General features: G+C 37.8%; 1 protein-coding gene across 1 annotated transcript in view; it reads right to left on the minus strand.

Annotated features, from left to right (window-relative positions):
• The window catches only part of Tex11 (testis expressed 11), a 301,187-nt gene that overhangs the window by 40,682 nt on the left and 237,524 nt on the right, over positions 1-22,981 (minus strand). The window contains exons 21-23 of the mRNA XM_057760677.1: positions 22,807-22,877; positions 21,411-21,532; positions 5,092-5,159 (exon numbers count right to left, since the gene is read on the minus strand). Coding sequence (XP_057616660.1) covers positions 5,092-5,159; positions 21,411-21,532; positions 22,807-22,877 — 261 coding nt within the window. The remainder of the gene's footprint in view (positions 1-5,091; positions 5,160-21,410; positions 21,533-22,806; positions 22,878-22,981) is intronic.

Consider the following 22,981-nt stretch of genomic DNA (forward strand, 5'->3'; position numbering starts at 1 on the left):
TGAAGTACTAATAAATACTATAACATGAACTTTAAAATTATGTTAAGAGAAATAGTTCACAAAGGACATATATGATAATATATAAACAAATAATCTACAATGTGAAAATTCTAGAGACAGAAAAAAATGACAGCTTTCCAGGGACTTCAGGCTCAGAGAATTGGTGGTTACTGCTTAATGTGGTTCACAACTTTTCTATTGGTGAAAAATAATCTCATAATACAAAATGGTACATAAAACCATGACTGACTGTAATTAATATATTGACTTTTAAAAATAATTTTATTTATGTACATATATGTAGGACACTTGTATTGGTGCTTGCAGTGGCCAGGAGCTACAGTTACAGGCAGTTGCAAACCTTCTGACTTGAGTACTAAGAACCAAACTGGTCTTCTGCAAGAACAGCAAGTGCTCTTTACCACTGAGCCATCTCCCCAGTCCTTCTTTCTTTAGAGAAAGTTGATATATATATGCCTGTCTAGACTGGAACTCAGTATGTGGCTCACACTAGCCTTCTGCTTCAGCCCCCTAAGTGCTGGGATTTCAGCTGGGAACCACCACATCCAGATGCAATGATGCTGAATTGTACAACTTATACTCGAAAAAGGCACAAGTATTAAATTTATGTTCTATATGCTGCTGCAATCAAAGCTTTTCTGAAACAGTTATGCATTGTATTCCAACAAAGGATCTTGTTGGGGCTAAAGAGATGGCTTAGTGAGTAAAGACATTTGCCATACAAACCTGATGACCTGAGTTCAAACCCTGGAATCCACATAAAAGTGTAGAGAGAAAACCAACCAAACACAATCATCTTCTGACGTCCACAGCTATGTTGTGACAAGTGCATGTGCTTGGGTACATGTACATCCACATGTGTACATATACACACTCAAAACAAATAAGAATTTAGTCTTTTCTTGGATAAGATCAAAGTAAGGTATATGCATGCATAAAAATTTCAGAGTGTAACCCACTGATTTGATGGAGGAAGGTCATTGGTTAAAAAATAAAGAAACTGCTCGGCCCTCATAGGTTAGAACATAGGTGGGTGGAGTAAACAGAACAGAATGCTGGGAGGAAGAGGAAGTGAGCTCAGATGCCATGCTCCCCTCTCCCGGGCAGACTCGATAGCTCTCCTCTCTGGGGCAGACATGATGAAGCAAGCTGCCAGGTCAGACATGCTGAATCTTTCCCGGTAAGACTGGTGCTAAACAGATTATTAGAGATAGGTTGATCAGGATAAGAGAATTAGCCAGTAAGGGCTAGAGCTAATGGGCCAAGCGGTGTTTAAAAGAATACAGTTTGTGTGTTGTTATTTTGGGGCATAAGCTAGCTAGGCGGCCCAGGAGCTGGGGCGGCAGGAACGCAGCCCGCAGCTCCCACTACACTGATTTGTACATTTAATATGACTGAATAATTACAATAGAAGAAAAAATGATTTTAGTTTCCTACATTCTAATATTATTAGTGACCCTAAATTAAACTGCAGATGCTAAATCTATATAATTTATCCTCTTTTTGGAGAAATGGTCTCACTATGCATCCTTGGCTAACCTAGAACTTACTGTGTAGACCACACTAGCTTTGACTGAGTTCTGGGATTAAAGGTGTGTGCCATCATGCTTGGCTAATTTACCAATTTTTCAGAATCTCTGATTTCTGAGGAATCTGCTATATATTATTGGTCAGACATTATATTTTGAACAGAGAACAAGATTCTAAATGCTCCACAAAAAAGCAGCAGTAGATACTGACATGTCAGAGGAGATTCTTAGAGCTTCTTGAGCCGACAGCACGTAGACAACTTTCAGATCTCACCAGTGGATCAAGTCAGGCTTCCCAGAAATCACTTCTGAGTTTAGAAGCATATAAATGAATGGATAAAGAAAATGTGGTACATTTACACAATAGAGTATCTCTTAGCTGTTAAAAGCAATGACATCAGGAAGTTTGCAGGCAAATGGATGGAACTAGAAAAAAATCATCTTGAGTGAGGTAACCCAGACCCAGAAAGACAACCACAGTGTGTACTCACTCATAAGTGGATATTAGATGTAAAGCAAAGGATAACCAGATTACAGTCCACAACCCCAGAGAAGCCAGCTAACAAGGAGGCAAACAGGGACACATGGGTTTCCCTGGGAAGGGGAAATAGAAGACATCTCTTGGGTAAACTGGGGGTGGGAACATGAACAATGGGGTTGGGGAAGGGATAGAGGGGGAGAGTAATGAAAGATGTCTTGATGAGGGGTATTTCCGGGTCAGGTAGAAACATGGCACAAGGGAAACTCCCGAGAACCTACAAGGATGACCCCAGCTAAGACTCCTAGCAATAGTGAGTGGAGAGGGTGCCTGAACTGTCATCTAGAATCAGATTGGTGATTACCTTAATTGTCATCAGAGAGGTTTTATCCAGTAACTGATGGAAACACATGCAGAGATCCACAGCCAAGTACTGGGCCAAGCTCTGGGAAACTTGTTGAAGAGAGAGAGGATTATAGGAGCCTGAGGGTGAGGTCGGGGAGGGGCAGGGCAGGATGGAGGTAGGGATTGGGTGTCAAGGTCATCACAAGGGAACCCTCAGAGACAACTAATCTAGGCTCATAGGAGCTCACAGACACTGGACAAACAGCTAAGGAGCCTGCATGGGACCGACCTAGGCCTACTACATATGTGTGACAATTGTATAGCTTGGCCTACTTGGGCACTCTTAGCAGTGAGAGTGAGGCCTGTTCCTGATTCTTTGGCAGGTTTGGGGGAACCTATTTCTCAGGCTGGACTGCCTTACCAAGCTTTAATATGAGGGAGGAGCTTAGTCCCACTTCAACTTGATATGTTATGCTTTGTTTTGGATTTGGTCACTTAAATATTTGCCTAGTAGTATTTCAGTATGGTATTCATTTGAAGTTCCTTAGTAAGTGTATATGTAAGCATATAGACACATATAAATACATACACATACATCAAAGAGCCATAGATCACTTAATGATGGGGAGAAATGCACCATTATGCAAACATCATAGAGTATACTTATACATGAGAGCTATGATGTCACTAGGCAACAAGTTTACAGGCATCACTGTTGTACACTCAATCCATTTTTAACTGCTACATTGTTAAGCTATGAATGATGCATGATTTTATTTTATTTTTTATTTTTTTTGATGCATGATTTTATATACATATATATGTAGTGCAAGGGAACAAACACAGGGCCTCACATGTTAGGTATACTTTATACTGAGCATGTGCAATCCACATGTGTATTTAGGTGTGTGTGTATGTATATATGTATGTATATTCACATACACACTTGAACTATAGATAATTAGATCTATCTATCTATCTATCTATCTATCTATCTATCTATCATCTACCTACCTACCTACCTACCTACCTACCTACCTATTTGATTCTATTATGAGGTATTTTCTCCCCCCTCAACATAATTGGTATTCATGGCAACTCAACTCAGAAATCACAGCTATTCATCCTACAACAAGAGTCTTTAAAAAAATCTTATATTAAAACCTAACAATACTCTCAATTTTCTCGGGCTGAAGACCCCAAGCTATGTGATAGATTACCCACAAGACTCGAAGGTAGATGGAATACCACCAGACTTATTATTTGGCTCTTTGGCTGGGTAAATGTCCTGTCCTATTTTTAAAACAATCCTTGAGAAATTCCACTGGCACTGACCAGTTTTTGATCTTTCAGGTATTATGATCTTAATCATTTCCTCCAATATCTGTTTCTTGCTTCCTTTTTTCATCTTCCTACTTTCTTTCTCTCCTCTTTATCATCATCGTCTGTGTGGCATCTAAATTTTCTTTTTCACTGCTCCCTTCACCTCTATCCTCTTTCCTGTCGATATTTTCATCTTCGTCCACTTCATAAACTCTCACTATCTCATCATCCTAGTATCAGGTATTTTCAGGATACTCTTTCATTTTGTTTTAAAAGATACGCAGGCTGTGTTTTTTTCTGATTTGTTTATTAACTCCTGATTTTTGTTTTATCAGATAATTTTTATTTTACTTGCATGTCTTATAATACATTCAGATCTTTTTGTCATTAATTCTGTAAATATTGAAATAAGCACACATAGAACAAGGTATGTTTTCTGTTCTTAAGATCTAACACATGTTTTCAGACATCATTAGGATTTTATGAAATCTTCAATAGTAGATATGCTATTTATGTCTTCTTAAATCTTGACTTTTGCTGTTTTATTTAATTAAATGGCTGCCACAGATTGAAAAACAAATCTCATGCATTTTAAGTTAATTTTTGTGCTCACCTCTTTTTATTAAAATCTGTCAAAGATATCACATATGCTCAAAAAACTCAAAAGGTCAATTATTTCTAAATCCTATGAAACATAATTCATCCATTAAAATATACCATGACCAAATAAACTTTATTCCAGAAAAGCAAGGATGATTTAATTTTAGGAAATTTATTATTATGATTCAGTATACTGGTAGTTTAAAAGATAAACATGATTATCTCCTCAGAATCTGACAATACCCATTGATTCAAAACAATTCTAATACATGAACAGATGGACACACTATAAAAAAATCTAAAAGCCAATATCTACTAAGGAAAACAGAAAGAACCTATTTTATAACTTCAAAATGTTTAGAGTTTTGATAACAAACTTTAGCAGTATGTAATATTTGATTTGAAGTCTACTGGCAAATAAGATAGTGTGAAATCCAATGACCTAAGAACAACACATTATGTTCGACAATAACGACCTGCTTTTACGTTTAATATTATCATTTCTTAGAAAGTATTATTCTCACCACAAGCACTGTACTAAGGAGTAAAAATTCTAACATACAGCATAGAAAAATTCTAAAAGAATAATTTTACTGGTTATGAAGTATGGTCCAAACTTCTGGCAGCCAAATTTTCTAGTGAATTTATTATTTAGATCATAAACTCTCTTCTTTTTGCGGTGCTGGGATTAAACCCAGAGTCTCATGCACAGTAGGTAAGCACTGTACTACTGAACTACATCCTCAGCATAAACTCCCTTTGTAAATGTGTTACCAAACCCAAGCCCCACTGTACCTGTTTGTTTCAGGCGATTCCAGACAATTTTGCATTTCTGGGTGTGCTCAAGTGACATTCTCAGTAACCTTTTCTATATATACATAAAAATAACAGATAATTAATCTAAATGAAAAGAACTTCATGCAAATTAATATAATTTCAAATTATATTCATTAAAATAGTTATTAGTAAGATAATAGAAAATTATTTTTAACCAAACACTTTGCAATAAGTATAGCAATACTAACTTTCAAATGTTCTTTTCCTTATTGTACTAAGAAAATGAAGATTAACAGAAAATCTTGATCATTACCAATTTCTTTAATAATACAGAACATAAGAAAATATTTCCCCTGGGTAGTTATATGAGGAGCTCCATAAATAATCATGTCAGGCTAGGGGTATAGTCCAGTAGTCCAGAGCTTGCTTAGCATGTGTGGCGCACTGGTTTTATGCCCCAAAACTTTGTTCTCTCTCCTCTCAGTAAAATCGAATAAAATGCAATCACACAAAGTCACAGAAAATTGCCCAGAGGATATGTATTTATTTGCTCCCAGAATCCTACTAGGTATCAGTGAGCAGTGAGAGCCTATGACATATGAGACATGACATGTTTAAATTAACCCTCATGGCAGTGTGATAGAAGAACTCTTTTAATCAGACATGGCCAAGCTTCCAGGCTGGGATTCCTAGGAGGTCCAAGACTGCTGGACTTAGCCTCCACTAAGAATTGTATTAGAAATGCTCTATTCCAAACAAGCACAAGTCTTCTACTCAGACTATATTTATGTTATAGTACTATTACAGGGCAAAAGCAAGGCAAGCTTGAAATACTTGGTCTCAATTGTTCTCATTACAATGAGCTTAGAGGAGAGTTTCTATGTCAAGAGACACAAAACAAAAGTACCAAGGACCATAAGTATTGCACAGTCTTCTACTCATAGAGCTGAATATCTGATATAAACCAAGCACCACTATCCTTATCCCTCAGACCTAAAACAGTGGCTCTATTCCATTTTAGTAAAAGGCATGTTATGAGCTCTGAAGTTTTCCCTAAGGAGAAGGACTTTAATTAGAACAGAGCCTAAAGAAATTCAAGTCCAAGGTCACTGTAAAAACTCTTGAAGATTTTGTTAGTGAACACAAGAGGGGACTGATAACACAAAACAGACCAATTTGAGGTTTACAGACAAACTAGGTAAATAGGCAATTATAAATGTCCTTTTCCATTCAAAGGGGCATTATTTTAAGTGGATCACATTGTAGAGAAATTTATGTCCAGGAACACTAGAGACTGAGAGAGCAAGAGAGGACACAATCAACTAGCAAGTTGGATGAACATTAACAGAAGCCCATTTAGAAGCTTAAAAGGGAGATCAAGCTGCACAGTGCTTGTACTAAAAACTACATGAAGGTAGAAAGGAGACTAGGTGAGGAGAAGGGAGTTGGAAGGGAAAGAAAAGTGGGTGGTAGCTGGTGAATATGATCACATTATATATACATAAAATTATCAAAAAATAAAACTGTGGTTTGAATGTGAAATGTTTCCCATAGGTTCACTTGTTTGAACACTTGGTCCCCAGCTGGTGATGGTATTCGGAAAAGTTGTGGAATATTCATCAGGAGGAGTCTCACTGGAAGAAATGGATCACTGGGAACAGACCTTAATGTTTTATAGTCCAGCCCCACTTCCTGTTTACTGTCTGCTTCCTGACTGTGGTTGTAATGTGACAAGCTTATTCTCCTGCTCCTGCCACTCTGCCTTCTTGCCTGCTGCAGTGAGAAGCAATGTTAAATGTTGGAGGCTATTGTTTATGTTTTCACTCCCCTAGACAAGTTTGTTTGGCCCAATTTCACTAGATATGCTTGATCACATGTGGGTAGGAGGTACATGGACAGGAAATAAGTCAGGATATATTCTTGTCCCTGATTGGGTATGGGATGGGAGTCATGATGGCTGTATACAGGCAGGGGCATGCCAAGATATCTGCTTGCCCCTTATTAGACTTGGTGGGAAATTTGATGTCCTTTTTAAAGCTCCGCAAAGTTTGACTAATGCCCATTTTCTGGGAATCCAGGAATGGACCTGACTAGAGTTGATCCTCCTGGCCAGTATTTAATTAAAGATACTTCAAATTTGGCTCAAAATTGTGGTGGTGGTCTTATTCCTGCCGGGTGTGATTAACTCTACCACATCTTGCTTGCCATGGTAGACTGTGTCTCTCTGGAACTGTAAGCCTGAATAAAGTCCTTCTCCCTTAAGTAAAATTCCTTATGTCAGGGCATTTTATCACAGCAAAAGAAACATAACTAACAGAGAAACTGGTACTGGGAAGTGGGACTGCTATTGTGATAAACTTGGCCATGTGAATCGTAGGCCTTTGGGAGTATTTTACGCCAGAAATGTGTAAGAGTTTGAAACTTTGAGCTAGAAAAGCCCTTGAATGCAGAGCTAAGGACAATTCTAATAGGAGTTTGGAAGACCAGAAAGCAAAGAATAATGTGAACTATGGAAGACTAGCTTAAGAGGTTTTGGAGGGCGATGGGGCTCTTTTTGGGCTAGAAGCCCTTTAGTTTTTATTTACATAAATAATCAGGCTGCATTATGCCCTTGTCTCAAGAACTTAAGTGAAGTTGAATTTAAGTTATAGCCTAACTTGTTTGGTAGAGGAATTTAAAGGCAGGACAATGTCAATGATATGTCATAGTTACTACTCACTGCTCTCATTTTAGGAAAGATAAAGTGGAATAAAAAGAAAATTTAAAATGTGAAGTTTGGTGAGGAAAGTTGTATGAAAAAGTTTAAAGTTGTGAACAAGAAAATGTAGATGATAAAGCATCTGTAATTGTTAAAGAGTTTAATTTCATTAAAAAGAAATCTCCTTTTCTGCATAGAGACAATAATGGAGGTGCCTTGAGGTTAAGACTCCGCCCATCAAAAGATCTAATGTGTGAAAATGAGAATGTATTTGAAAGGAGAAAAGATAAACTCACAATGCCAAAAGGGTGTCCTGTTCTGGAAAGTAACTGTCTAGAGAAGTGTTTCTCCAGGGTTAGCAAAAAAAGCTGATGCAATTGTGATTCAAGGGGACCAAGCTTCACCCTAAGATCAAAGGAAAATCTGGCACTGTCATTCATGTGGTAGCGGTTTTGCAGGCATGAAAGTTACAAAACTGAGAGGGTCATGAAGTTTTGCACCACAGTTCTAGAGAGCTGCTGCGGACAAGCACCATGCTCCAGAGCCAGAGTCCCTTCAAAGAGGTCTTGAAAGGCCACTGCAGGAAGGAACCAGGACCATAAATGTCCACTGATGAATGCTGCATATACAGAGTAGAGCTGAAGCAAGAGAAAGGCAGCAGAGCTGGAGGGTCAGGGCTAACTAAGCCCATTGGAACTGAGATGATTCCGATCTGACTTACAGATGCCAGACATAGAGCTGTAGGATTCGATGTTGCTGCGCTGGCTTTTGGTGTTGCTTGGTATTGGTACAATCTTTGCTTGCTACTCCATTTTGGAATTGAAATGTATCTTCTGTGCCATTGTATGTTGGAATTACATAATTTCTTTTTTACAGAAGGTCAAAGCTAAGATATTGCCTCCATTATCAGAAAATACTTTAGATTTTGGACTTTTGAACAATGTTGGAACTGTTAAAGATTACAGAAACTTCTGAAGTTGGATTGAATGCCATTAAAACATGGCCATGAACCAATGGAGACCAGGAGCATGATGTGGTTTGAATAGGAAATGCTTCCCATAGACCAAATGTTTGAATACGTAGACCCTAGTTGGTAGCACTGTTTGGGAAGGGTGTCGAACCTTTAACAGGTTGGAGATTTGTTGAAGGAAGGTAGTCACTAGGTGTGAACCTTAATACATTATAGCCAGGCTCAATTTTCTATTCATTCGTTGTTTCCTAAGCCTGGATACAATGTGACCAGTAAGCCTTCTGATACTGCCAGCATGCCTTTCCTGCTTGCTACCATGTCTTCCTTGCCAGGATGAACCATACTGCCCTGGAACTGTAAGCCAAAATAAACCATTCTCCCTTAAGTTGCTTTTGTCAGAAAAGCAACAGAAAACTAATATAAAAATAAAACTTAAAAAATAAATAATGGAGGACGATTGGGGAAAAGGTATGATATGAAAACACTCTACCAAAACCACTGCCATCTCCTTTCAGGAAGATGGGTCAGGATGCTTTCACAAGCAACGATTTCCCTCTGTGGAGTAAAAATTGAGCCACTGTACTATGGGGGCAAATAGAGCTCAATGGACTAGTCTAGTTAATTCACTAAACAATTACAAAAAGTGAACTAACAGGGTTGGAGATAGAAATTAGTAAAGAACATTTGCTGCTCTTGCGGAAGATCTGAATTTGATTTCCAGAATGCATAAAGCAGCTAACAATTGCCTGTATTCTAGTTCCCATTTCTGGCCTCCAAGAACACCAGGCAAATATGTAGTGCACATGCAGGCAGACATTCAAACACATAAAAAATAGAAATGACTTTGTAAAGGCCCAGATGTTAAACTAGACACATATTTCAAAGCAGCTATTTTAAATATATTTAGATAACTAAAGGAAACCACATTTAAAGAAGGAAGGTATGCTAAGAATACTCATCAAATATAGCTCAATAAAGTCATATAAATTATAAAGTAATCAAATAGAAATTCTAGAATCAAAAATACAGTTGAACAATTCTTTAGAGATCTTGAAAGAACAATATTCAACTTCATTTGGAAAAACAAAAAAGCCAGGATAGCTAAACAATTCTATAAAATAAAAGAATTTGGATTTAGTGATTCTGGAGGTATCACCATCTCTTATCTCAAGCTCTACTAAAGAACTATAGCAATAAAAACCACATAGTATTGGCATAAAAATAAACAGGTTGATCAACTGAATCAAATCAAAGACCCAGGAATAAATCTACATACCTATAATTTTCAACAAAGAAGCCAATAATTTTCAATGCTGAAAATGTTTAAAGCATCTTCAACAAATGGTGCTGTCCTAACTGGACGTCAGCATGTAGAAGAATGCTAATCAATCTATATCTATCACCCTGCACAAAACTCAAGGCCAAGTGAATCAAAGACCTCAACATATATCCATATATACTGAACCTGATAGAAGAGTCAATGGAAAACAATCTCAAACACATTGGTAAAGGAAACATTTTCTGAAGAGAACACCAGTATCACAGATACTAATATTGACAACTAATAAATGGGATTGGATCTCATGAAACTGAAAAGATTCTGTAAGGCAAAGCACACCATTAATAGAACAAAACAGCAGTCTACAGAATGGGAAAAGATCTTTACCAACCCCACATCTAACAGAATGCTGATTTCCAAAATATATAAAGAACTCAAGAAACTAGATATCAACAAACCAAATAATCCAATTAAAAATGGAGTACAGATCTAAACAGAGAATTCTTAACAGAAGAATCTCAAATGGCTGAGAAACACTTAAGGAGATAGTCAACATTCTTAGCCATCAGGGAAATATAAATCAAAATGACTGAAATTTCATCTTATGCCAGTCAGAATGGCTAAGATTGAAAGCACAAGTGACAAGTCATGTTTGAGAACATGTGGAACAAGAATACTACTCCTACCTCAGGACCCAGCAATACCACTCTTTAATATACCCAAGAGATGCCCAATCATACTACAAAAGTGTTTGTTCAACTATGTTCATAGCAGCATTATATGTAATGGCCAGAACCTGGAAACAACCTAGATGCCCCTCAATAGAAGAATGGATAAAGAAGGTATGGCACATATATACATTAGAGTACTACTCAGCGGTAAAAAACAATGACATCTTGAATTTTGCATGCAAATGGATGGAAATAGAAAACACTATCCTGAGTGAGGTAACCCAGACCCAAAAAGATGAATATAGTATGTACTTACTCATAATTGGATTCTAGCCATAAATAAAGGGCATTGAGCCTATAATTCGTGATCCTAGAGAAACTAAATAAGAAGGTGAACCCAAAGAATAACATACAGTTATCCTCCTGGATATTGGAAGTGGACAAGATTGCGGGACAGGGGTTGGGAGCATGGGGGTGGGGGTGGGGTGGGGATAAGGAGAGATGGGGAAAGAGAAGGGAGAAGGGGAGGATGAGGAGAGCTTGAGAGAATGGGATGTTTGGGATGGAGGAGGGGTGGACAAGGGAGCAGGGAAGTAGATATCTTAATTAAGGGAGCCATTTTAAGGTTGGCAAGAGACTTTATTCTGGAGGGGTTCCCTGGTGTCCAAGGAGATGTCCCCAGCTTGTTCCTTGGGCAGCTGACGAGAGGGTGCCTGAACTGGCCACACTGATGAATATCTTGCATATCACCATAGAACCTTCATCTGGCGATGGATGGAGATAGAGACAGAGACCCACATTAGAGCACCGGACTGAGCTCCCAAGGTCCATATGAAGAGCAGAAGGAGGGAGAACATGAGCAAGGAAGACAGGACCGCGAGGGGTGCGTCCACCCACTGAGACGGCGGGACTCACCAAGGCCAGTTGGACTGGAACTGATGGAGCATGTGATCAAACCGGACTCTCTGAATGTGGCTGAGGGTGGAGGCTGACAGAGAAGTCAAGGACAATGGCGCTGGGTTTTGATTCTACTGCATGGACGGGTTTTGTGGGAGCCTAGTCTGTTTGGATGCTCACCTTCCTGGACCTGGGTGTAGCAGGGAGGACCTTGGATTGTAGGATTAAGAGGGGTCAAGGACATCACAGGAAAACTCATAAGAATCAATTAACTTGAACTCATAGGGGCTCACAGAGACTGAACCGACAACCAGGGGGCCTACATGAGACTGACCTAGGCTCTCTGCTATATGTTACAGCTGTGTAGATTGGTTCTTCTGTGGGACTCCTGACAGGGGGAGCAGGGGCTGTCTCTGACTCTTGCTGGCTTTTGGGACCCTATTATCCTGGGTTGCCTTGCCTAGGCTTAATACATAAAGAGGTGCTTAGACTTATTGCAACTTGATATGCTATGCTTTGCTGATACTCATGGGAGACCTGCCCCTTCCTAACCAGGAGGAATGGGTTGGGGGTGGGAAGAGAGAAGGGACGTGGGCGAGGATTGGGAGGAAGAGAAGGTGGGGAAACTGCAGCAGGGATAAATCAGTTTATTTATTTAAAAAATACAGTTGAAATTCAAATTTGTGAGAAAAGCAACATTCGGTGTGAGTTGACAGAAGCAGCAACCAGTAAACAAAAATGTTTTAAAAAATGATTATTGAGCTGGAGGGACATCTTAGAAGTAGAATGTGTGCTTAGCATGTACAGGTCTTGGGTTCAGACTCCAGTACCAAAACTAGCAAATAAAGTCGTTATATTATTCATTTAAGCTGTACACAGACACACACACACATACACACGCATGTGTATACTGTTCTATTACTGGACTTCTTATATATAGAAATGTAATACACTTAACAATAATAGCACAGAAGAGGCAGGTGGGAGCAAAGCTGTTTTCAGAGAAGGAAATGAGGCCATATGGTAATTCAAGGCCACAGGAAGAGGTGAAAAAATTGAAATGGTAAACAAGAAAAATAAAAAAAAAACTATAATATAAACTTCCTTAATTTCTTCAAAAAGCATACAATTATATAAAGTAGTATTATAAGATATATCTGCTATGCTTGAAATATATATAAAAGTAATATGTGTAATAGAATAAAAAAGGGAGAAAGAACCAGAATTAACATGAATAACATTTCTGTATCATACTAGAATTGAATTTGTAATACAAAGTAGAGTCACATAAATTAAAATCTACATTTTTTATTCCTAGAGCAATCATTAACAACACCCCCCCCCGTGTATTCAATGCAAAAGAAAGTAAACAATGAGAATAAAGACACATGAGTGTCAAGAGCACTCCGTGTTCTTGCAGAAGACCCAGGTTGGGTTCCCAGCACTCACATCAGGTAGCTCACTACCCCCTGGAACTATAGTTCCAGGAGATCTGATGCCTTCTTTTGCGCTTTGTGCACATATACATAAATAAAAAATAAGGAAAATACATGTGAGACAAAATAAAATGGTAGAAGATTTGACTATAAAATAATATCAATTGTCAATGTGTTAAAACTATGAAATAAGAGACAGAAGTTGCCACACTAGTTTAAAATATAATTTATATTCTGCCTATAGGAGATAAGCACCATATCTAAAGACACAGGATGAAAATAAAAGGATGAGAGCTGGGGATGGTGGTGTACTTGGGAGGCAGAGGCAGGTGGATTTCTGTGAGTTTTAGGCCAGCCTGGTCTACAACGTGAGTTCCAGGACAGCCAGAGATGTTACACAGAGAAAACCTCTCCCAAAAAACTGAAAATAAAAGGATGAAAAAAGACTATGAGTGAGATATTTTAACATCTCTATAAACAATAAAACTAGGAAAAACATCATCAAAGGTATATAATATTTAATACCCATAAAATATATACCTAACAAATATAGTCAAACATGCCATCAATCTAATGTCAATATATATGCTCAAAATGAAAACATTCACACAAATATTTGTATGTTTATTAAGACTTTATAATTTTTAAAAAATGTTTTATTTTATGTGTATGAATGTTTGTTTGCATGCATGCATGTATATGCTTAGATGCTTGATATCCATGTGGTCAAAAACAGGGAGTCAGATTTCCTGGATCTGGAGTTACAGACATTTGTGAGCCATCATGTGGGTGTTAGAAATAAATCTGGGTCCTCTGCAAGAGTAGCAAGTGCTTTTAACAACAACAAAAAAAACAAACAAACAAAAAAAACCCCACCATCTCCCCAGACTTGAGATATTATTAATAATATTTGAAAATTGGAAACAACCTGAGTGTCCATCAATGAACGAGTGAATAATGAAAATGTGCTTTATCCAGACAACACAATGTTATTCAGCTATAAGGTGTGAAATACTGATCCCTACTAAGAAACAGAGAATCTGAACCATTACTTATTTATTTATTTTTTACAAAATGATCCAATCAGAAGACTACAAGTCTTCAGTTTCTCTCCTGCCTGGCAATTCCCAAATAACCACTCAGAGGCTTAATATTACTTATAAATGCTTGGTTGATAGCTCAGGCTTGTTACTAGCTAACTCTTACACTTAACTCATATTTCTTACCTATGCTTTGCCACTTGGCTCATGACTTGTTACCTCATTTTCTATATGTCCCGCTTCCTCGGCAGCTGGCTGGCATCGCCCAGACTCTGCCCTTCCTCTTCCCAGAGTTCTCTGTGTCTGGCTGTCCTGTCTGTTACTCCTTTCCTGGCTACCAATATGTCAGTTTTTTTTTCTTTTAAAAACGTGTTGCCCAGGCTGGCCTCAAACTCGTGATCCTCCTGCCTCTGCCTCCTTCAGCAAATCCTACTGGCATGTGCCAACACAACCGGCAGTATGTCAGTTTTTTATTAACCAATGAGAGTAAAACATATTCACAGTGTACAGAAGGATTATTTCACATAGAAGTGATAGGATTAAAGGATAGGTTATTGAATCTACTTTAATAAAAAAACAATTATTAATTTTAAATATTTTACATTGGTATATATTTTGGTTTATTAATACAAATTTAAAGTTGATTTTGTTACACTGTATATGTATTTCTATTCTTGTTTGGGATATTATGTTTATGTAGCTCATTTAAAAATGTAATATATACTTAATAAATATAGATTAATAGTTATTTTAATAGTCAAATTTATAGTCATGTTAGATATGCTTTCAATGTCATTCTAATTAATCTTTACCAAAAAATCAAGAGTCAGATATCAGGGTAAGAACCTGGAAGATCAGAGGAGCAGGAAGCAGCTACCAGTTGCCTCCTACCTCTACTGCTCTTCCATCCAAAAGAACCGAGATGCTCTCTCTGTCCCACCTTACTACTTCTTGTTTCCTCTCTGTCTACAGCCCTCCAAACCTCTATGGTTAATTTAGGTCAGTTAGTGGCTAGTTCTGCCCTCTGACTCCAAGCAAGTTTTTCTAAAAAATTTTTATTTAAAATATTTTATTTTCATTTTACATACCACAGTTCCCCTTCCGTTTCATCTTCCCACTCCCCTCTCTCTTTCCCCCACCTACTCCTCAGAAAGTGTATGGCCTCCCATGGGGAGTAAATAAAATCTGGCACATTAAGTTGAGGCAGGACCAAACCCCTCCCCCACCATGGAGACTGAGCAACGTATCACTCTATAGGGAATGGGCTCTAAAAAGCCACTTCATGTAACTAGGGATAAATCCTGGTCCCACTGCCAGTGGGCCCACAGACTGACCAAGCCACACAACTGTTACTCATATTTAGAGGGCCTAGTTCAGTCCTATGGAGGCTCCCCAGGTATCAGTCTAGAGTCAGTGAGTTTCTACTAGCTTGGGTCAGCTATTTCTGTGGATTTCCCCATCATGATCTTGACACTTTTGTTCATATTATCCCTTCTTCCTCTCTACGGCTGGACTCCAGGATACCGGCCCAGTGCTTGGCTGTGGATCTCTGCCTATGGTTCCATCAATTACTGGATGATGTTCTATGATGACAGTTAGGGTGGTCATCAATCTGATTATGGAGGAAGGCCAGTTCAGTCATCTTCTCCACTATTGCTTGTAGTTTTTGCTGGGGTCATCCTTGTGGATTCCTGGGAGTTTCCCTAAGCACCAGGTTTCTCCCTATCTCCATAATGGCTCCACCTATCAAGATATCTCTTTTCTTGCCAAGCAAGCTTTGTCAGAACACAATCAAAATATCACACATTTCCCCATTTTTCTAAATAAAAAGCAAAGATTTTAATTAAGATAGTAAAATATATACAATAAATAGAATAACTACGTACAAAATATACAGATAAGAATTACATTAACAATGTCCAGTTCATTTACCATTTGACAAATTCAGAGAAGAAAATATTCCATTGTCTATCCTATCTTGGTGAGTTTAAAGTTTGTTTCTTTTGGGGGGTAGAGTGAGGGAGATGTCAGTCAGCTGCTGAGGAAGCAGGATGTAAAGAAAATGAAGTAGCAAGCCATGAGCTACATGGCGAAGCATAGATAAGAAATATGAGTTAGCCGGGCGGTGGTGGCACACACCTTTAATCCCAGCACTCAGGAGGCAGAGACAGGCGGATCTCTGTGAGTTTGAGGCCAGTCTGGTCTACAAGAGCTAGTTGCAGGACAGGAACCAAAAACTACGGAGAAACCCTGTCTCGAAAATCCAAAAAAAAAAAAAAAAAAAAAAGAAATATGAGTTAAGTCTAAGTGTTAGCTAATAACAAGCCTGAGCTATCAGCCTGTCATCTTTTTATTTACCAAAGAGAGTAATACATACATATTCACAGTGCATAGGATTATTCCACAGAACAAGTCATATTATTAGATTTACATAAAAAGCTCACAATAGGCAAACAATATGGACAGAAAGTAGATTACTGGTTGCTTAGAGCTGGTGACAATGATGAGGAGTACCAGCTAATGGGTAAAAAAAATTCTTTTTAGAATGATAAAAAGATTCTAAAATTAGATTTTGTTGATAGTTGTACAGCTCAAAATATACTAAAAAGTATTAAAATGTACACATAAATGGATGGTTTGGGATGGAGATAAAGCTTGGTGGCAGCATATGTGCCTAGAATGCACAAGGCCCTGAGATTAGTTCTCAACAATGTCCAAAATCAAAACGAATGGGTGAATTACATACAGGATATATGAATTATATCTCACAAAGTCTATTAAAATTTAGATGGAAAGATCTCCCAAGTTCATAACAGTAAAAATGGCCATCCTACCAAAAGCAATCTAAAGATTCAATGTGATTCCCATCAAAATCCCAACACAATACTCTAAAGTCCTTGAAAGGACAATTTTCAGCTATAGATAGAAACACAAAATATTTCAGAATACCTAAAACAATCATGTATGATTAAAGAACTGCTTGAGGTATTAATCCCTATCCTCAAATTTTACTACAGAGTTATAGGAACAAAAACAACATGATATTGACGCAAAACAGAAATCAAATGAAAGATCCAGACATATCCATACACCTATGGACACCTGTTTATGTAAAGAAGCCAGAAATATTATTACTTTGGAAAAAAAGGCAGCGTTGAAGATGCTGATCAAACTGGATGGTTGCATATAGAAGGATCCAAATAAATCTATACTTACCACCCCACACAAAACGCAACCCAAAATGGATCAAAGACTTCAATATAAAACCAGATACATTAAGCCTTATAGAAAAGAAAGTTTGGAATAGCCTTCAATGCATTGGCACAGTGTTTCTGAACAGAACACTGAAAGCACAGGAACTAAGATAAACAATTAATTAACGAACCTCACAAAACTTAAAAGCTTCTGTAAGGTAAAGAACACTCATATAGACAAAGCAGTAATGTACAGAATGGGAAAAGATGTTTAGTAACTCCATATCTGATAGAGGGAAAATATCAATATATATAAAAAACTCAGAAACTAGATATTAAGAAAATTATCCACTTTAAAAAAATGGGATATACATCTACAAGGAGAATTCTCAAAAGAGAAAACTCAAATGGCTGAAAAGTACTTAAAGAAATGTTCAACATTCTGAGTCATCAGGAAAATGCAAATAAAAACTACTTTGAGATTTCATCTTACACCTCTCATAATGGCTAAGATCAAAAACACAGGGACAGTTCATGCAGGAAAGGATGTAGAGTAAGGGGAACATTCCTTCATTGCTGTTGGTACCATAAACTTGTTGGCAAAATTTCCCGCGTGTCAATTTAATCTGTCTGTATTCATTGGGATAGACAGTTTAACGTACCCAGACTGAACTAAAAAGGAGTAACTTTTAAAAAGTTCCAAGTATCATGAGGAGAACATGTTATATTAGTTTCTTTTGTCAGTTCTGTAATAAAGAAGCAACTTACGGAACAAAGAGTTTATTCTGGCTTACAGTTTATGAGGATATAGTCCATCATGTTGAAGAAGGCATGGCAGCAGGGGCAGGAGGCAGCTGGTTACACTGCACATCAGAGGGAAAGCAGATAGTGCTGGATGCTAGTTCTCTGCTACTTTTCTCTTTTTAATGCAAGTCTGGGACCCCAGTTTATGGTATGGTATTACTCACATTTAGGGCTGGTTCTCCCACCTTAGTTAACTAATCTAGGCAGTCCCTCACAGATCTGCCCAGAGGCTTGTCTCTTTGGTAATTCTAGGTCCTATTAAGTTGGCAACATTAACCATCACATGGTACTGCTATTTTCAGTAAAGCAAAAGTGCTTATAGAGAATAAAATTACATTCACCTTTATTTTTTAAGAAGTTAAATTTTTGCCTAGTTTTTCACTGGGGAAGTCAGATTATTTTCTTCTCTATTCGTTTTTAATGGAAAAGATTTCTTACAGGGGCTCATTTACCCTCATGAACAAGGACATCTCTGTATGTCTAGTATCTAGTAAGAAATTGATGTGCAATTTTTTTCTTTTAATTACATGTGTATAAATGTTTTGTTTGTGTAACTTGTGCATGCCTGATGCCCATAGAAGATAGAAGAGGAACTTTGATTCCCTTGGAACCAGTGTTACAGATGGTTGTGAGCAACCATGAAGGTGCTGGGAATCCAACCTGGATCCACTGGGAAAGCAGCCAGTGCCCTTAACCACTGAGCGATCTCTCCAGCCTCTCAAATGTTTTTTGAGCTGAACTCAAAAAAGGAACACAAAGAAATGTAACAGGCCCCAGACCTTACTATGTTCCCCCAGATCTTAGCACAACTGACTCCATGATTAAAGAACCATTCAGGCTATAAAACTCAGCACATAGACAGTACTACCTGTCAAAACTAAAAGAAAGATCTAATCCATCAAAGTCCACAGTTAATAGGAAAGCCTCTAAATGTACTAGCCTTGGTTTTTGGCTTCTATAGTTATGTTTTTGGTTAACTATTCTTGGTAAATGAAATATGTCAACTCAGAGCATGGTTTTTGTACTTAAAAGCTCACCCTGAGAAAGGCTCGGGGCTCCACTGAAATCCCAGACACCCAGTGTAGTCTCCAGCCAGTAAAGACTTTCTATTGGCTTAAATACCATGTTTGAACAGTCTTCTCTGGTGAATACCTCACAAGAAACAGACATATGATGAGAGTTTATTCTAAATTTAAAGAATAATATGAAAGAAGTGATTAATAGAAGATAGAGCAAAATGGGCTTTAAACCTGTTGGAGAAATGAGAACCTAACAAGTATGGGAAATTAAGGTGTTTTCTTTTTATAGGCAAGAGAAACCAAGCAGAGAGAGAACTCAGGTGTGTTTGACTTCTTGACATTGTAACATGACACTGTCATTTACAAAGCTGTGCTGGAGAACCATGTGGTTGAGTGAAAAAATTTAAACCCCCTCATGTTTCAAGTACGCTTACAATTTCTCACTGGGCTGCATTCAAAGCTATCCCGGGCTTCATGTAACCAATGAATTGTGGGTTGGAAATGCCCCATTAATTCTTAAAAATCAAACAGAAAGTGATAATTATATGACTGGACAACTTTCTTTGAAGAAGGAAGAAGGTGTGTGGGAGATGGTAATTCTGGTAGCTCCTAAAAATGTAGGTTTAAGGGTGGAGGTAGCATAGAAGAGAAAGTGAGAAGTACACTTGAACACATTGGCACAGAAGACCACTTCCTAAATACAACCCCAGTAGCAGAGACACTGAGAGAAACAATAAATGGGACCTCCCGAGACTGAAAAGTTTCAGTAAAGCAAAGGACACGGTCAACAAGACAAAACGGCAGCCTACAGAATGAGAAAAGATCTTCACCAACCCCACATCAGACAGAGGTCTGATCTCTAAAATATACAAAGAATTCAAGAAATTGGCCATCAAAAGAACAAATAATCCAATAAAAAATGGAGTATAGACTTAAACAGAGAACTCTCAACAGAGGAATCTAAAATGGCTGAGAGACACTTAAGGAAATGCTCAACATCCTTAGCCAGCAGAGAAATGCAAATCAAAACAACTCTCAGATTCCATCTTATACCTGTAAGAATGGCCAAGATCAGAAACACTGATGACAACTTATGCTGGAGAGGTTGTGGGGTAAAGGGAACACTTCTGCATTGCTGGTGGGAATGCAACCTGGTACAGCCCCTTTGGATATCAGTATGGTGATTTCTCAGAAAATTAGGAAACAACCTTCCTCAAGACCTAGTAATACCACTTTTGTATATATCCAAAGGATGCTCAATCGTGCCACAAGGACATGTGCTCAACTATGTTCATAGCAGCTTTGTATGTCATAGCCAGAACCTGGAAACAATCTAAATGCCCCTCGATGAGGAAAATGTGGTACATTTACACAATGAAGTACGACACAGCAGAAAAAAAATAATGGCATCTTGAAATTTGCAGGCAAATGAATCTAGAAAACATCATATTGAGTGAGGTAACCCAGACACAGAAAGACAAATATCGTATGTATTCACTCATGAGTGGCTTTTAGACATAAAACAAAGAAAACCAGCCTACATTTTACAATCCCAGAGAACCTAGACAACAATGAGGACCCTAAGAGAGACATACATGGATCTAATCTACATGGGAAGTAGAAAAATACAAGATCTCTTGAGTAAATTGGGAGCATGGGGACCATGGGGGAGGGTATAAGGGAAGTGGAGAGGAAGGGAGAAGAGCAGAGAAAGTATATAGTTCAATAAAACCAATAAAAAAAAGAGTGGAGGTAGGTGTTATGGCTAACATCTGTAATCTCAAAGAGGATGAGGCAGGAGGACTACCATGAGTTTGAGGCCATATGGTATATAATTTGAAACCTTATATCATAAAAACTATTAAGAAAGAAATTGAGCATGGAATTCAGGCAAAGGTAATCTTATGTCTTGTTAGACATAAGATAATGATGACATATTTAAGCAAATGTAATTGAGTGAAAAAAAAACGAGCTAAGGAAATCGGTTCATTTGGCTATAAAACTCTAGAAATAGATGAGTTCTTTCATAGCAAATGTGTGAAAGGAAACAAAAGTAGAGGAAACACTTTGATTGGTCATATATATAACCACAGAGAGACAATGAAGATAAATATAAGAACAGATTAGGAATTAGTCCATGGGAAGGGGCAGCTAAAGAGGTTAAGTCAAATGTAACCTTTCCTTAGGAAGGAATTAACCATTATAAACCTCTAAAATCTTATAGAATGGAGGAAAAGATTTTCTAAAGGGGAATAAAAATAAATGTGTCAGGGAAAATAAATAGAGCAAATAGCACACTTAACCCTCAGCTGTTCTCTGAAGATTGAACATTACCTGCTCATAAGCTGTTGGAGCTTTTCTTCCTTGCTCTAGATCAACTGCAGCTGCTACGAGTAAACATGTTTTCTGTGCAATCAGTAGTCCTTGATCAGAAGGACAAAAAAGGGACAGCTGATAAGAAAAAAACCACAACACCAATGAATGGGGAGAATTCTGTCAGCTGAACACAATCAGAATCAAAATCAGCAACATCTTGTCTGAATGAGAAAATCCTGCAGGAAAACCACATGTTGCCATAAAAATGATACAGACTATCACACTGATTTACAGTTTAAATTTTATATTACTTTTCATTGTCTTTAGTACCTTCCTGGAGATAAAAAGCTTCTCTTCTTTAGTTGTTTTCTCAATGACAAGTACTGTCATTAGGCCCTGAATGCCTATCTAGCAATTTACTGCTTGGGTGATGCTGCCATTTATAGGTGATTTTCCCCCTGGGAAGTAGTTTTTCCTTTGTACTGAACAGAGCCCAAATCAGTACTTAAATTGTTATGTTTGAAGAGGACAATGTCAAATCCTGACAGGCATTAAACTTAACCTCATCATTAAACCTTGTCCTCTAGTTTTCGGAAATTCTGAGCTTTTTACTATAATAAAACTCTAAGGCACTTTGATTTCTACACGTCAATCCTGTACAAGCATCACCACAAATGTCAAAGCTGAAATGGACTTATACCATCTAATTAAAACTGCATTTATACAGAAACGTGCAGAACTTGCAGACTTTTTTTCTTTTTCTTTTTTTTTACTGGTACTTGGGATTGGATTGAACCCAGGACCTTGTACATGCTAGATAAGTATTCCACCACTGAGTAGCATCCCCAGTCCTCCAAAGACTTGCTTAATCTTTGCAAACATTTAGGGATAACAATCATGACCTTCACTGAATAAATAACATTTAAGTTGCCCAGTCTCTTAGGTCTCGGGTTACTTAAGGTGAGGGAACTGTGCTCTTCAGTTCATTCCAGCTCGAAAATTCAGAACATTGACTTGGTCTCAAATTGTCAGATGAGTTATATTCTGTAACCCCTCTGCTTTCATTCCCCCACCAGTACTTGAACCTCTTTCTAACTTTTTAATGTCTGATTTGGAGGTAAATGACTATTTTTGGGTGCTTAAGAACGAATAATAAATTCACAAATTCTTACATATAGAACCTGCTCCAGAAAAAAAAAAAAAAAGGACACTCAAACTTCTAATCTCCCTTTTCAACCCGTGCGTTCACGGGTACTTATACTACATTTCTACAGGTGTTTTTATGTGACCCTTCCAAACGTGTTGGAACATGCCCATTCTAAAGAGACTTCTGTTTTAACATTGGTCTCTGGAACTCTGTCCTGACAAAGGGAATGGAATAGTTCTGTAATGTTTGTGATGAAATTTACCTTATAGGAAACCATGAAAAAGTTTTTCATTGTCTCTCGATCCTTCGCAGACTGCAGAGCTAAGTTCCAAGCTGAAAGTTAAGATGAATACTATAATTGTGAAAAATTGACTGCCTATATCACTATAATCTCTACTGTCAACATTTTCAATACTAATTTACTAGAAAAGGGGTTC

This window comes from Chionomys nivalis, chromosome X, assembly GCF_950005125.1.
Source record: "Chionomys nivalis chromosome X, mChiNiv1.1, whole genome shotgun sequence".
Lineage (NCBI taxonomy): Eukaryota > Metazoa > Chordata > Mammalia > Rodentia > Cricetidae > Chionomys > Chionomys nivalis.